This window comes from Prosopis cineraria, unplaced genomic scaffold (genome assembly GCF_029017545.1).
Source record: "Prosopis cineraria cultivar Desert tree isolate PC_DT_omini unplaced genomic scaffold, ASM2901754v1 PC1, whole genome shotgun sequence".
NCBI classification, from domain to species: Eukaryota; Viridiplantae; Streptophyta; class Magnoliopsida; order Fabales; family Fabaceae; genus Prosopis; species Prosopis cineraria.
In genome coordinates, this window is record NW_026555332.1 from 6,040,954 (window position 1) to 6,058,240 (window position 17,287).

The following is a 17,287-nucleotide window of genomic DNA, read 5'->3' on the forward strand; positions in this document are numbered from 1 at the left end:
TTGATGGGGACGGCGCATGAAAAAGGGAATGGAACAAAAACATATTTTATTGATGTGTGATCGGCAAAAAGAGAAAAATGAAAAGGAAAAGAAAGCATACAGTACCGTGTCAGTTTTGTTTCGGGGCGAGTTCTTCTTTCTCTTGCTTCATACGACAAGGCCATGAACAACAATGTGGAAAAATTCTTGCATAGATATCATTTATGCCCGATTAAAAAAAATTATATCAATTTAATTAAATAAAATTTTATGTGTTATTATTTTTAATGACTTTATTTTATAATAAAATATTTATTTAATTTTTTATATTTTTTCTTTATTATTATTAATGTTATAATTAATTTATATTTAACACCATTTAAATATTATATTTTTAATTTGATGAAGTATGAATAACGTGATGCAACAAATTTGTACAAGAATTTATCCAGCGGTGTTAGGGTTTAGGCTTTGATTCCCAAACCACTCAGGAAATTCACTCCAATAACAGACTCAGCTTTTGTAAGAAAAATATAGGTTAAGCTAGTGCACTAAAAACATAAATAGAATATATGAAAAATATATCAAGTAAAGAAAATAAGACAACACACAATTTTTTAACGCTAAAAGCTCTCTCAACGCGAGAGATGAAAATCATGGAACCAAATCCATATAAAACTTTACAACATAATCATTAAATCAATTCGTACAACAATGAGTTCAAGGGCTGTTAACCACATCCCTACACTTTCTGTTTTTTTTTTTTTTAAAAAACTCTATTATTACTGACTATCAACTTAGTGAAAATCACCCTAACGATAATACACAACTCAAGATATACACACATAACAACCCAGCCACTAAATTTGACTTTTCGTCCAAAAAAAAAAACTACTAATTTTGACTCCAGAATTTTTTTTGAAGGAAATTTGAATAAGTCTCCAACAGTCAGAGTTTTTGTTTAAGATGAATTCCCAACAGTAGTGTGGTTTTCATAAAATTGGATAAACAGGAAGACCACTTGATGTCCATATTTTCCAGTTGTTTCCTTGCTTTCATTTGTGTTTCAACCATGCCTGACACCTCTTTCTTCACTTCCTCAAACTCCATTATGAATCTTATGTCATCAGAAGCACTCTTCTTGTCTTGCTCTTCAAGATACAACAATTTGATCTTAAACTCCTCAATTTCCTTTTTCTTGCTATCCAGTTCAGCCTGTAACTTAGAGATATGCTCATTTAGCTCTGCTTCCTTTAGTTGAGCTTCAACCATTGAATTCTCAGTCCTGCAAATTTCAGATAAAGTGGCAGCGGCAGCTTCTTTTCGTTGTGAGTGTTGTTCAATCATAAGCTTCTCTTTTTTTTGAAGCTTGGTGAATGTCTCCATGGTGTCATAAGCTTGGTTGAAGGAAGAAAAAATACTTTGGATTTCATGATGCATAGAGTCTATTGCATCTTGAAAAAGGCTATGAGAGGGAGGTCCATCTTCAGAACAATATGAGGACAAGATGGTGAGAGCTTTCTCAAGGCCAAGTCTGTTTTCTTCTGAGGTAGCTATTTCATTTAAACCCATCTTCAATGAGGCTACCAAGTCAGCAAGGGCCTTAGCCACCTCATCATGATGTTGAAGATCAGCAATGACTTTATGAACATAAGGCATGTAGACTTCCATATCAGCACCTTCCTTTGTTATTTGGAATAATCTCATGTGATCATGTTCTTCATATTGTTCAGACTTCTTGCCAAACTTATTTTCTTCATCAGTCCAAGTCTCATCCTGGAGTAAATCAGAATAGACGAAGATCATTCTCACCAATAGAATTAATTACAAGCATGAAATATCTTGTACTATGTCTATATTTAACTCAGGTAAATTAAAAATAAATGTATAATGTATTCAACATTCATACATACATACGAGTTGATGTCATCAAACTGTACTTTCTTTCAGCATCAGTACATAAAATTTTAAAGAAGAAAAATTGTACATCCTAAAACTAATGCAGTAAACCAAGACTTACTTGTGCCGATTCAGTAGTTGCTGAAATATCTGGTAGGTCTGAATGTGAGCTCTCTAGTTCTAAGGGAGTAGTTGCAGTTTCTATTTGAGGCTTGTCATGAGCAGAGATTGAAGGGACCTAAGACCACAAAGCCAGAAAAATTAATCTCAACAAAAATCAATAAAGTAACAACAGTGCCAAAGTTAATGGAGGGAAGCGATAAAAGTACTTATTTACCCATTGAGAGATCATTTGTGTATTAGTTGATGGACTTACTTTGTGAACCAAATTAACCTAAACAAACATAAATCAACAAAAACCATCACAAAGCATTTAGTATAAACTTGACTCGTATCAGGAAGGCCCGTATAGATTCATACATGCGGAGATTTATTTTCTGGAGGAACAACGGATTTTGTTGGGACTGTGTTGTTTAAATCTGAATGCATGATTTGATCAGTTTTGCCAGCTTCATCTAATTTAGAACCTTCTCGAACACTTGGCTCCATTGTTTCCTTAGCAATCTGTTGCATAGCACATATATGGTACATAGTAAATTAGTTTGAAATCTACTTTAATGCCATCTCTTCAAAAGCTATGTTCTTTAATGTGTTTTAGCGCACAAAATTAAAAATTCTTGATTTACTTGGAGCAAATGGATAGGACAATAAGGTAAGAGAGAAATCATTAGTTGGTTTTTTATTTATGCTTGATTATAGATAACTATAATAACTCCGCTTATGTTTATAGCCGGTCTCAAGCCCGGGTAAAGGAGGAGGGTTGTGTTAGACCATCAACAGCTAATGTAAAACTTTGTTGAATCTATCATGAACATGGACAATAGACGTTATAATGTTAATACTAGGTCGTTGCCCGTAAGTAACGCGCTGCATGGCTCGAGTACAGTGATAAGTGAGTTAGAGCCGCTGCATCGGCACCTGGATGTAGTGTTAAATGAGCAAGGGCTACCACGTCATTCTGGACGCACGCGGCTAAAGAAGTTAGTCCATAAGAGCAAAATTAGATTTGATACTTGAAATCTTGGGACATTAAATTGTAAATCTGTAGAGGTTGTAGGGGTTATGATTCAAAGGAAAATCAATATCCTTTGCCTGCAAGAAACAAAATGGCGTGGAGAAGAAGCTAAGGATATTCAAGGTTTCAAACTTTGGTATACAGGAAAAGTAAGTGCACGCAATGGAGTAGGCATCATTATAGATAAGGAGTGGAAGAAGAACGATGTAGAAGTTAGCAGAATTGGAGACAGAATTATTTCTTTAAAAATGATAATTGGACGTGAGACTGTTAATATTGTTAGTGCTTATGTGCCACAAGTCGGGACAGAAGCCAGTCTTAAGAAATTATTTTGGAAGGATTTGGAGGGGTTGATTCGACACATACCACAAAGTGAAAAGATTTTTATTGGAGGAGACTTTAATGGGCATGTCGGAAGGGAAGCTAGTCAGTATGCGAGGGTGCATGGTAGTTTTGGTTTTGGAGAGCTAAACAACGAAGGACAAACTCTTCTTGATTTCTCATTGGCGTATGATTTTAAGATTGCCAACACTTGTTTCAAGAAAAGAGATGAGCATCTCATCACTTACAAAAGTGGAGCCTCAAGGTCACAGATTGATTTTCTTTTGGTTAGGAACACAGATAGAAGACTTTGTAAAAATTGTAAGGTGATCCCCGGAGATGCTGTAACGACACAACATAGGGTCCTAGTCCTTGATGTGTGTATTATGAGTAAAATCCAAAAACGTCGACAAGTAGTAGCACCAAGGATTAGATGGTGGCAATTAAAAGGTGAGAAGCAAGATATTTTCAAGCGAAATCTTTTGGATAAAGGAATTTAGGAATCTCAGGGAAATGCTAACATCATATGAGAGGATATGGCTAAAAAGATACGGGAGGTTGCAAAAGTAGTTTTGGGAGAATCAAAAGGTTCTGGTCCGAAAGATAAGGAGTCTTGGTGGTGGAATAATAGTGTACAGGACAGAATCAAGTATAAGAAGAACTGTTTTAAAGCCATACATTTGTGTAACAATGAAGAAAATTGGAAGAGGTACTGTATGGCTAAGAAAGAAACTAAGAGAGCTGTGGGTGAAGCTCGTTCTAAAGCTTTTGAAGAATTTTATAAGAGCCTTGAGACGAAGGAAGGAGAGCGAAATATTTATAAGATTGCCAAGAGTAGGGAAAGAAAATCAAGAGATCTAGAACAGGTAAGGTGTATTAAGGATGAAGAGGGAAGAATTTTAGTTACAGATGATGAAATTAAAAATAGATGAGAGACTTACTTTTCTAAACTTTTCAATGATGGAGAGGATTCCTCTAGTAACTTGGAGGATTTAGTAACTGATGAAGGAGAACAAAATTTATCATTCTATCGAATAATACATGATAAGGAGGTAAAGGAAGCTCTTAAGAAAATTGCAAATGGTAGAGCCAACGGACCTGATTGTATATCTATCGAAGCGTGGAAATGTTTAGGTGAAGAAGGGGTGAGATGGTTAACTAAGTTATTTAATGTGATTTTACGGTCCAAGAAAATGCCTGATGAGTGGAGGAGAAGTACATTAATTCCTATTTATAAAAATAAAGGAGATATTCAAAATTGTACTAATTATAGAGGGATTAAACTCATGAGCCACACAATGAAATTGTGGGAGAAAGTAATTGAGCACAGGTTGAGATTGGAGACAAGCATTTCTGAGAATCAATTTGGTTTTATGCCAGGTAGATCAACTACAGAGGCGATTTATCTACTAAGGGGATTAATGGAAAAGTATCGCTGTAAAGATAAAGATCTACACATGGTTTTTATTGATTTGGAAAAAGTTTATGACCGTATACCAAGAGAAGTGCTTTGGAAAGCGTTGGAAAAAGAGAGTACGGATTGCTTATATTAAAGCCATACAAGATATGTATGAGGGGGTAAAAACTAGTATAAGAACGCCTAGTGGTCAAACAAAAGATTTTCCTATAAAGATTGGACTACATCAGGGATCATCTATGAGTCCTTATTTGTTCAACTTGATCTTAAATGTTTTGACGGAACATATTCAAGGAGAAATTCTAAAATGTATACTCTTCGCGGATGATATAGTTCTTATAGCAGAGACAAGAGAAGAGGTTAATTGCAAACTTAAGTTATGGAGGAGGACATTAGAGTCGAAAGGTTTTCGTCTGAGTAGAAGTAAGACGGAATATTTATATTGTAAATTTGGTAAAGGACTATTCGACAATAATTTGGAAGTGAAATTGGGAGATCAAATTATACCTCAAGTGGAAAAGTTTAGATATTTGGAAGCCATTATTCAAAATGATGGCGAAATCAGTGGAGATATTTCACATAGAATTCAAGCTGGGTGGTTTAATTGGAGAAAAGCTAAAGGAGTTATTTGCGACCGTAAGGTGTCTAATAAACTTAAAGAAAAGTTTTATCGCACTGCCGGCAATGTTATATAGTAGTGAATGTTGGGCTCTAATAGGACAGCAAGAGCATAAAGTTGGAGTAGCAGAGATGAGAATGTTTCGATGGATGTGCGGACATACACGTAAAGATAAAATTCGAAATGAGCACGTACGCGAAAAAGTGAGGGTGGCACCTATTAAGGAAAAAATGGTAGAAAATCGGTTGAGATGGTTTGGGCATGTACAAAGAAGACCACAGGAGGCACCAGTGAGAAGAGTGAAACATATAACTTTGAGTCCGATTAAGAGAGGTAGAGGAAGGCCTAAGAGAACACTCTTAAAAGTTGTTGAACGCGATCTCTTAATTAATAATATTCCTAAAAGCTTGATAGATGATAGAGCACAATGGTGTCATGCAATCCATGTAGCCGACCCCACCTAGTGGGATAAAGGCTTGTTATTGTTGTTGTATGGATAACTATAATATGTGTACAATATTGTCCAAATCTGGTGAAGCATTGTTCTGTTTTGGCATTGTCAAGTCTTTTTCAACAATCTCTTGTGATGCTTCTTTTTCATTGTCAACAATAATAGAATATAAAAAGAAGTAAAAGAGTTGTTCGACCGAAAAAAAGGAAGATTGGAGGTTATTAATAAAGATATTAATAAAATCCTCTTTGAACTAGTTCTTGCTGACCAATCATGATAGTTTCATTCTCAGCTTTTTTTCCTGGCAAACTTATCCTTCATGATCATGAATATTAAAAAATCTGTCTAAATCTAAGTCATTTAATTTATATAAAAAAGGTGATAATCTTACTTGTGGAGATTCAATTTGAAAAGGACTAGAAAACGGTGAGGGTATGTTGCTAAGCTTCGAATCCATGACTTCATCTGCCAACACAGCCTCCTCTGAGTTTTGACTTTTTAGAACGCTTGTCTCCTCCACTGTTTCCTTAGTTTGTGTAATGATAATAAACAACAAATTAAGAAGTGATTAGTTTGCTGTGTCAGGCTGTCAGCATCAAAAACTCCTATTGACTCATAAAAAGAACATAATCATTACTCTTAAGCCATTTTCACTCCCACATTGCCACATGATTCAAAAATTCTCAATGAACATACAACTGAAAGCACTTGTTGAGGAAAGACCCTCATAATATCCAAATCAGATGATGGAGTTATTGCTGCTGCATAAGAAATACAACATTGATATCGCATAAAATATGAATGTGTTTCTAAAGATTTTCAAGACCCTCTTTAGATGCTTCTTCACTCTAAGCAATCTCAATTAAAAGATATAAAAAGAGATAAAAATGAGTTGAAGTCATTAATACACTTTATAAATCTTAGCTCACAATTAACATCCCCCATATGGGCATGAATATTCAAAAGATCACTGCATCAATTTGTATGTAATAAAGGTGATAATCTTACTTGTGCAGTTTCAACTTGTAAAGGACTAGCAAATGGTGCTGGCATGGCTCTGTGTTCTGAATCCTTGACTTCATTTGATATTCCTGCTTCCTCTAATTTTGGACTTCCATGAACACTTGCATCTACTTTCTCCTTACTCTATGACACAAGGAACCACCAAGAAATAGGTTAGTTTGATGTCAGCTTCAACTTCGTAGGAGTTAATGAGCATGGATTTGAGATTTTTTAGTTCATAAGGAGTTGATGAACTCACTGTGTCATGTTTCTCAGATGAAAGACCTTCTCCTATAGTTGCTTCAGCTTCCTGCATAACACCAAATGACATGTAAGTTTGATATTTCTAATACACTTTGTCAGGAAGGACCATATTCTTACATGTGGAGATTTATTTCCCCGTGGAGTTATAGATGCTGTTGGTGATGCATTGCTTGATTTTGAATTCATGATTTGATTTTCTTTGATAGCTCCATCTAATTTCGAACCTTTTTGAACACTTAGCTCCAATCTTTCCTGAGCAATATGTTGCATCGCATAGAGTAGTAAATCAGTTTACAGTTAGTCAGTGCCATCTCTTCGGAAGCAACATTCATTAATTGCTAAAGTTGTAATGTAAAACCAAGTGGCGCATTTGAGGCTCCTATAAACTCCTAGAATTAGATATTGAGTTATCACTTCTGATGTATCACAAATAGGAACTTGTTCAATTTTACCACAATATAGTTGATGAAAGCTCAATAAATACACTAAGGAAAGTACTTGTTGAGAAATGACTCTCACCATATCTAAATTAGATGAAGTTGCCGCTGTATGTGAACTAGAAAGCTGTTGTTCAACAAATTCATTTGTTGAAGCATCAGTATTCTGTGCAACCATAAAATATGTTTTTAGTCACCAAAGAATGATTTATTGATTACTCAAGATGAAACTATTTGTTGGTTTGAGTCTGTGTTATTATAGAAAAGCACAACGCATAGACCTTCGCCATATTTAGCATATCACTGTTCTGTTTGTGTGCAGTGGAGTCTTTTTCAACAATCTCCTTTGATGTTTCTTCACTCTATACAGCATCAAAATATATATGAAAAGAGATAAATCGTGTTTTGAAGTTGTTAATGACCATAATAAATCTTAGCGCACAAAATAAAAAAAAATTATTGATTTTTCAGAACCAATGAATAGGACAATAAGGTAAGAGAGAAACCATTTTAGTTGGTTTCTTAAGTCTAGTTGATTATACTAATAAAGTATAATACACGCACATCTGCCAAATTTGGTGAATCATCATCGTTCTGATTTGGCATTGTTGAGTCTTTTCTGAGATCCTCTGGCGATCCTTTTTCTTCAGTCTAAACAAAAATAGTAGATATAAAGAAGTAAAATAGTTATTCACTCAACAAATAGGAAAGTAAAAGGGCTGGAGTCATTTATAAAGATTGGAATGACCCTCACAAATGACCCTACTAATGATAGAACCTCAATTTATTTCCACTTCCACATTGCTAAATAGTTTGCAGAATCTCAATGAAAATACAAGTGAAAGTATTTGTTGAGGAATGATCCTCACAATATTTTAATCAGATGATGAATTTGTCATTGCACTATTAGAAAAGTATTTGCTGAGGAATGAGTTGCTAAATAATTAAGTTCATTAACAAGCATATCATACATTTATTGAGAGAGAAACCGTTTTGTTGGTTCATGAGACTGCTTTGTTGCAATGAAGCATAATGTTTACCTCAGAACAGTAGTTCTGCTTGTGTATCGTGGGGTCATTTTCAGTAACCTCCTTGGATGTCTGTTCACTCTAATCAATCACAAAACATATAAAGAGAGATAAAATTAATTGAAATCTAATAAACGTCATAAATCTTAGCGCAGCAGAAAAAAATTTCTAGAAATATTGACATCATTCTAAAATTTGGAAGAATCCAAGAGGACAATAATTAAGAGAGAAAAAAATTTAGAAAAAGTATAATGTACATACATTTGCTGGTTCTGGAGAACTATTGTTCTGTTCTGATATTGTCTTCTCTCTCTCAAGAGCTTCCTTTGATTCTTTTTCTTCTTCTTCTCTCTAAACAAAGATACAAAGAAAATAATGAGTTCAAGTCACTAATAAAGATAGGAAAAGTTGTTGATCCATTGATTTCTACCAAAATTAGTGGCAAGGCACATTTTTATCTATGTATTAATGATCAACTTTATATATTTTATTAAAGTTTGGTTTAAAAATTATCATTTGTTGTTTCCTTGTCCTCTTGTTTATTTTTCTTTCACCCAATTATGCCAGTTTATCGTGTTTTGGTACTGACCTTGATAGCCCAGTGAAGAATGTCATATCTGCAGGGGTAGCCTTCATCAGCAAAGTTTGTCTGATCATTTCGTAATGTCATATAAACATCATATACTGCCCAAACAAAACAATTTCATTATAGGAGAACAAATGATAGCAATTAGCAATTGTATTAACTCTCTGTGTGAGCGCTTGAATACTTACATTCACTGGAGCTGGCATTAGCTGAAGTTAAAGTAACATTGGGACACTTTTGCACAAGACGGATTTTCACATTTTGAAAATCAATTCCTTGACAGATAGTATGAAGACTTGGTAGATTTATCAGCTTCAATGCAAATAGCCTTGGAAGCACATCCTTCATGAGCTCTTTTGGCATGCCCTGCTCCCATCCAAATACTTGCCCAAGCTCAGGGGCATCTTCTATGATCAAGATCATGAGTTGTGGAAGCTTGCCACATTTGGACATAGACAATATGCATCTCAACTTCTTGCAATGCCTTACTTCAATTTTACTTAGCTCTGGGAAACATTCTCTGCTTATTTCATTCTCTTCATCCTCAATGATGCTAACTAGCTCTCCACAGTTTGATACGATGAGGCATCTCAATTTTGGCATGCTTCTTGAGGTAGATGCAGACAATATAAATTTCAATCGTTTGCATCCTTCCATTTCTAGCGTGGAGAGATTTCGAAAGCTCAGATAACTTTTAGGCCCCATGCTTTTATCCCTAAAATCAGTCACCTCTTGCTTGTCAGAAAGAGGCTTACCTTTCTCCTTGAGAGATAATGCCTGTAAATATGATCAAGATACGTTAGTACCAAAGATTCTTTTTATGCGACAACTTATATATAATGAAAAAATAAGTTGGAAACAGGTTCACCTTTTTCCTTGAGAAATCTTGTCTTTTATGTCCACCTTCCAAGAAATCTGTAAGAGTTCGTATGAGAAGTTGTGCACATCCTTCCAAACTGATACATTCTACATATAATGCTTTCACATGATAGTTTTCAGTGCAAATATGAACCATATTGGGTACATCAATAAGGTATAGATTTTTTAGAGCAGGGAGATTAAGTTCAATCTGATCACTATGATTTTGATCAGCATGACATTTTCCGAACACATATTTCAACCTTTCAGCTTTTGCAATGTCCACATATTCCAAATCCTTTAAGTCTTTCGAATAAAAAGCTGGAAATATATATTCCAAATGGTTACAACTATCAACAATAACACGTTGTAATTTGGGAAAGACAGAGCTGCCATTTATATGATCATGACCATGCCCCTCGTCAGTTACTATGTGCTCCAATGCATTGCACTCCTTGACTTCCAATCTTTCCAACAATTTTAGTGATGAGGCAATGGATAGGGTAAAGAGTGATGTTAAGTCAGAAGATCCAGTTATCTCAATCTCTCTCAAATTGCAGTGATATGAAGTTGGTGTGAAATATTCATGAGTTGTACTGGGAATAGACTTCGCCTTTGATGCCTGAATTATATAGAAGCGTGTGATAAGTTTTCAGCATTTTAAATACTTCAATAAATGAAAAGTGTCTGGATAAAAAATATAAGTGAAACAGTGAAATATAGGCAACAAAATTTCGTGCTTAAAAATTTATTAAAGTCTAGTCTGATGTGATAAACTAACTTGTAAGCTATCATCACACGGCCTATGTTTGCACAGACACACGCATGCAAAATATGAAAATCATCACACGCATACGCACGCACACAAGTATAAGACATGAGAAGCAGAAATCTTCACAAAATCACAAAATTTTTTTGGTGTTACTAGGAGTTTTCACATCCATTTATCATAGACATCAGAGTATGGAAATCTAAATTTTATCTACATTGATGTTCGGGTTTTAAATTGTGCAAATAGGATATGTTAATGTTTATATTGTTTTGAATATAAATCAATCTTAGACTAGAAAACCAAGTTGGAAAGAGGCTTACCTTTATCCTTGAGAGATCTGGTCTTTTTCGTACATCAACTGATAGATCTATAATAGTTTTTAAGGGAAGTTGGGGGCATTTTTCCAAACTAGTTCCTTGTAGAGATAATGCCTTCACATAATAGTTTTCGGAGCAAATACTAATCATATTTGGGACATCATCAAGGTACAGTTCCTTGAAAGCTGGGAGATTAAGTTCCATATGAACATTATGCTTCTGATTGGGGTGACGTTGTCCGAACACATATTTCAACTTTTCAGCCTCGCTGACTTTGATCCGCTGTAAGTTGGGAAAGATAGAGCCAGTAGAGCTGCCATTCATGTGATAATGACCATGCCACTCGTCTATCACTATCTGCTCCATTGCATTGCAGCTTATTACTTCCAATTTTTCGAGCAAATTCAATGATGAGGCAACGGATAGATTAAAGAGTGACTTTAACTCAGAAAATCCCTCTATCCTCATCTTTCTCAAATTTTTATATGGGTAGAATGGCGGTGTAAAAAGGCCATATGCTCTATTCACAACATTCTTCTCCTTTGATGCCTGTATTACAGAAATGTCAGATCTTCTTTCACAAATTTAAAAAGTATGTGTTCATATGTTACATTACAAAATTAGAAGAGCACTTTAGAAATTGAAATTGAAATTTCTCCTATTTGTTTTTCTAGAAAACTTACTTGTATTATATTTGAATTTGAAAATTTGGATGCTAAAATTATTTTACATGTACTACATTTCAGAATCATACTAACAGAAAAGAGTGTGAGATAAGTACCTGTGTATGGTCCGGTTGTATGGACTCGGACAAAGCTGGGTCATCTCTACTTAAGGCACTTGATTTTGGCAAAAAATAGCATAGATTGCCCCATGATTTCTTCACTTGGGAAGGCTGTGGGAGATAACATTCTGCATATATGTTGATGAATTTCGGTGTGTTTGCAATTTTTATTCCTTTTAGTATAGGGAGCATGATTTCTTTTTCCATTTGATACAGTCCTCCCTCCTCAGGACATTGCCCAAATATGTATTTTAGCTCATTACACTCATAGATTTTCATACTTTCTAGCTCTTTACAAGAACAAGTTGGCAATATAAATTTTAATCCATGACATTCTCTAACCTCCAGAAACTTCAATCTTGAGAAAATTGAATGATAGTTCTTTTGATTTGGATCTTGATGATCATTCACTTTTTGCAGCTCTGCCAATCCCTCATTACTTATTAGGCATTCCAGCTTAGAACATCCTCTTATGTATACATTTTCTAATTGCTTTAGACTCTGAGTTGTGGATGGATGGAAAAGACAAGTCATTGAACAATCCACTACTTCTATATACTTGAGATTAGCCAACTCTAGTTTGCCCTTGAATAATGTGCCTTCTAGTTCAACACATTGACTTAAGCCTAGCTTCTCAAGTTGCTTGAGAAAGTCATTAGGATAATCACCGCGGCATAATTCCCTGACATGCATATCATGAAGTTGCAGCTCAACTAAATTGGAGAAGATAGTTGCATCAGAATGAATGTCATTTGTACAAATTAGACACTGTATTGCAGGCCAAGATCTCAAACAAAGCCTACTTAAGTCATTCATGCCTCCGTCTTCTATATGAATCATATCAGGAATAAGATTTGTCCATCTTGTTTCATCACATTCTGTTAACTCAAGAATCTCTGCTCTTGCTGCCAAGGATTTTACTGTGCTTTCAGACAAGATCCCTTTTAACGTGGTTGAATTGAAATATCTTTTTATTGAACCATCCAATTGAAAAGAACACCAAGAGAATTCGCCTTCTATATGATATATTCCAAATTCTTGAAGAACTGTAATTTTAGAAGGCTTTGCATCAATGTTAAGATTGACATCATTTGAAAGATAATACAATACTTCTAACTTGGAGCATCTTCCAATCACTTCAAATGGATTATTCCTTTCAACTGAACAACGTACCAAGCCTAGCAATCTCAATTTCTCCAGTCGGCTGACATCAGTTGGAAGTTCGGTAATTGAACAATCAGTCAATTCAAGTGTCTGGAGTTTTTTTAGGTTTTGCAAAATAGATATATCACCTAACTTCCAATTTGTTAGAGACAGTGTTTGGATATTTTCTAGAGATTGAATTGATTTTGGTAGTGATGAGGCCAAAGTTCTCCCAGACATTATCCTTGAATACAAAAGCAAAACTCTAAGTCCCTTCATGCTATCAAAGAATGCATCTGGGACTTCCAAAGAACCATTTGCATTTACCCATACTAGAAGAACCTCAAGTTTGCTACCCTCAAAATAGTTGGAAAAGTCATTTATGATCCAAGATGAATATTTGACATTCTCCTTCAATTTTGTCTCCGAATCCATGATTACTTGAACCTTTTCATCCGCTATCTGTTGGGCCACATCACGAATCACATCATGCAGCTTCACATATCCTTCTTGAGCAGTCAACAATAAAGCAGAACTTACAAGTATGGTTTTAATTGAAAGAACTTGACTTCTTGCTATACAGTAGCTGTCAACATTTCCACAAAGTCCCGAGCCTATCGCAATTCTGCTTAAAAGCTCTACTGATATATCATAAGCTCTTGGAAATATAGAACATAAAAGGAAGAGATCTTGGGCTCTTGCATCTAGATAATTGAAGCTTAATCTCAAAGAATTATAAAACTTCTTTGCTTCTTCATCAGCATTCCCGTACCTTAAGGATGCATCTTTTTCTGTTGCTGCAAAAGCATCCTCCCATTCTTTCGGATCTTGGTTTCTTAAGGTTTTTGCTACTGCCACAACTATAATAGGTAATCTTCCACACTTGTTCACAATCTTTGATGCCGGCACCTTCACTCTATCACGACAATCATTTCCACTCTCAATAGCATGAGATAAGAAAAGATCCACCGCATCTTCCTCAGCTAATTCCTCTAGTTTAATTGTCTTTTGGCATCTCATGCTTGAACAAACTGTCCCATTACGTGTGGTTATCAAAATACAACAGCGACCATGGGTATGGATGCCATGGTGAATCCCTATGTTCTCAAGCTTGAGCTCTTTCCAGACATCATCAAGAATTATGAGTACATTTCCAGCGCTAGCAATTCTACTCCATATTTGTTCTGCATGTGTGCGTTCTTTATCATCTTTTAACCCCAAATCCAATTTCTTCGCAATCTCATCTCGAATCTTTTTTTCATCAATAGGGTTGGGAACCTCGATAAAGATAACTTTATCAAATGCCTTTGAATTCTCAACTTCCTTCCCAACTTCTTTTGCCATTGTTGTTTTTCCTGATCCTCCCATTGCTTGCAATGCGATCCTGCATTTATTTCCATCTTTCAATTCCTCCCTAAGCTGTTTAAATTTCGAGTCTCTACTTTTAAAATGCATGAACTCTTGGGAATAGAATTCCATGCCTGGATGTTTAGCTGCATGAGCAACTTGAGAGAAGTTCTCGACTTTCTCCACTATTGTTGGAATCTCCTGCGTCATGCTCTCTAATTCCATGGCCAATGAACATTGGGAAAAGCAATCAGTACAGAAACCAAACCATTTTTTTGGTCTTGTTTCTCGTCCAATAAGTTGTTTGGCTCTTCGAACCCAGTGCTCAACCATAGGGTCAATTTGAGTCTCGTTTCTTGTCTTGGCTTCTTCTATCTTTATGTCCACACTCCTCACCATGGCTGACAATTCTAATTTTTTCTGTTCATAGTCAGCGGCATAACTCTTGTAACAACACAGATATTGAAGTTCCTTCATCACTTTATCTAGCAATACTTCAGTACACTTCGTTGCAGCGCCGGCCCCGATCTCAGCTGCCATCTGTCATGCATAATGAGATTACAATTACAAAAACAACTAAATCATGATTCCTAATCCAAGAATTCAGTAGCTTACAAAAGAAATCATGGAATCAAAATCTCAAATTTCATTTAGTATAAAATAATTGCAACCTCTTTATTTTGCTTGAAAGAATTCGTTTGTATAATTTATAAGTACAAGAGACTCTCTCTTATAATATATTAGTCTTCTAAGGTAAATTGTTCATTTGAACTTGTGCTCAAACGTAAGGTTGGGTTCTAATAAGTAGGTGTAGGGTTCTGGCAAGTAGATCTAGGTTTTTAAATGATACATTATCACAAATCTTACGTCAGGGAGCCACAAAAGAAAAATATGGTTTTAAAATATAATAAGCTCTCTCTTTTAATGTGCTAGTATTTTGAAATAACTATTTAAATATCCTTGTGGAGAACTATTGAGCACACAAGAACTAATGTATCTTCTAATATCTTTGTGGAGAATTATCTTCAAATATCTTATGATTATTATTATTATTATGATTATTATTACAATGATGAACTCATCCTTTATCCACCTCATTTGAATTCTCAAGCTACCCCTTTATCGTCACTAATTATCTTTTGCTTTCTACTTGTCGCTTCCAAATTTATGACTTGCAATGGTAACTTTCATCTTCACCGTTGAAATTCTTTCTTGGAAGCGAGGATTTCATCTAAGGACTATAGATGTGACATATTTTTAAATTAAGCTCAACACAATCTGATATTTCATTACACAATCTGATATTTCATTTCAAATATTAGGCCTGGATTGAAATAGAATTCTAAAACAAAAGCACCAAAATATATCTTTCAGGCATATTGTAGCATAACAAGAAACACGACAGAATTTACAAGTAAAATAAAGCTCAATGTTGAAAATTTTCTTTTTTATGTCACCAATTAATGTCAGGTTTACAAAAAATTGAGGTTAAAAAAAGGCAGCAGCACACTTGAAATTTTGAACAATACATTTAATGTCGATTTTGATAACCGACATTAAATATCATTACCACGTTTGTTGTACCAAGAAAAGATGTGGTATCTATATATATATATATAAAAGTAGAACAACAAGCAGCATTTTGAAAATGACATGTATCCCTTATACAATTTTGATTTATTTATTTTTTAACTTTTAAACATAAATAAAACTAAAACTACCTTCCCCAAATATCTCTACATTATACCAACTCCTCATTAATTAATTTATTTATAATCTCAAAATTTCTAAATTTAAAATAATAAAAAATTATTTATACCTTTCTCATCTCGAAAAATCATTCCATCATCCAAACTTTACAACTTCTTATTTATAATTATAAATTTTAATTTTAAAATTTCCATTTCAAAACTATTGAAAATTTGAGATTTTAATTTTAAACATTTGTTGAAATTATAACTAGATTTATATTTAAATTTTAAAAATATTAGTAAAACCACAAGGAGCATCCTCTCAATGACATGTATTTTTGATGTAATTTTGCTTTATTTGATTTTTAATTCTTAAATATAAATAAAACTACCTCACCTCTCTAATATCTTTACATTATCTCAACTTCTCATTAATTTATTTATTTAAAATTTTTAATTTGTAGTATAAAAGAATAACAAATTTATGTATATCCTCCTCATTTTCAAAAAACAAATCTATCCATTATCCAAATAGACCAACTTCTTACCCATAATTTTAAATTTTAATTTTAAAAATTTTGATTTGTAAATTTATTGTGAAATTTTAATTTATATTTTAAAATTTCATGAAATTACTCATATTTTAAAATTTCATGAAATTAGTATAATTTTAATTTTGATTCTACTCATAATTTAAAGTAAATATAAAACTATCTCACCCCTAAAAATCTCTACATTATCTCAACTTGTCAAGCCACATTAGCTTTAAATTTAAAGTTGAATTTAAATTTTTAATTAACCCTAACATGTCTAATGTGGGTAGTGTAGTTATATGAGATAAAGTGGTTGCAGAATAAGGTGTTAAATGGTGTTCAATTTTTCCTAACATGAGTTCGTTGCATTGATTTTCACTTATTGTGAAAATTACAAATTTATAACTACCATTTTCATTTTATAACTCTTACAATTTGAAGGTCACGGACTACATGCCTTCCTTTTTGTAACCATCGATGGAGACCAACCATCTTCTACAAGTTCAAAGGTAAAATTTTCTATTTGAATTCTCAAAATTCTCTCTCATTTTATCAAACAAGATTTATTTTTTATTCTCGATGACTTTGATTTCCTGTGCAAGTCAAGTTTGTTTTGAGATCTCATCCTCTACCATAAAGACTAAACTAAAAATGCCAAAGTCATAATTTCTCAAACTTTATTGTGAATTTCTACCATTTTCCTT

The 17,287-nt window shown here is 34.0% G+C and overlaps 1 protein-coding gene across 5 annotated transcripts in view; it reads right to left on the minus strand.

The window, feature by feature from the left end:
* Positions 1-650: 650 nt before the first annotated feature.
* Positions 651-17,287, minus strand: part of LOC129311690 (uncharacterized) — a 30,203-nt gene continuing 13,566 nt past the window's right edge. For 3 of the 5 annotated variants that reach the window (XM_054954123.1, XM_054954115.1, XM_054954108.1), the window contains 18 exons: positions 11,867-14,899; positions 11,089-11,634; positions 10,007-10,618; positions 9,327-9,915; positions 9,142-9,236; positions 8,814-8,903; positions 8,565-8,633; positions 8,089-8,175; positions 7,806-7,886; positions 7,607-7,690; positions 7,205-7,339; positions 7,083-7,133; positions 6,830-6,967; positions 6,213-6,347; positions 2,359-2,502; positions 2,216-2,272; positions 2,000-2,116; positions 651-1,755 (listed from right to left, as the gene is read on the minus strand). In XM_054954123.1, coding sequence (XP_054810098.1) covers positions 928-1,755; positions 2,000-2,116; positions 2,216-2,272; positions 2,359-2,502; positions 6,213-6,347; positions 6,830-6,967; positions 7,083-7,133; positions 7,205-7,339; positions 7,607-7,690; positions 7,806-7,886; positions 8,089-8,175; positions 8,565-8,633; positions 8,814-8,903; positions 9,142-9,236; positions 9,327-9,915; positions 10,007-10,618; positions 11,089-11,634; positions 11,867-14,899 — 6,891 coding nt within the window. In that variant the 3' untranslated portion in view covers positions 651-927. The remainder of the gene's footprint in view (positions 1,756-1,999; positions 2,117-2,215; positions 2,273-2,358; positions 2,503-6,212; positions 6,348-6,829; positions 6,968-7,082; positions 7,134-7,204; positions 7,340-7,606; positions 7,691-7,805; positions 7,887-8,088; positions 8,176-8,564; positions 8,634-8,813; positions 8,904-9,141; positions 9,237-9,326; positions 9,916-10,006; positions 10,619-11,088; positions 11,635-11,866; positions 14,900-17,287) is intronic. The other 2 variants (XM_054954131.1, XM_054954139.1) reach the window with 2 other exon arrangements.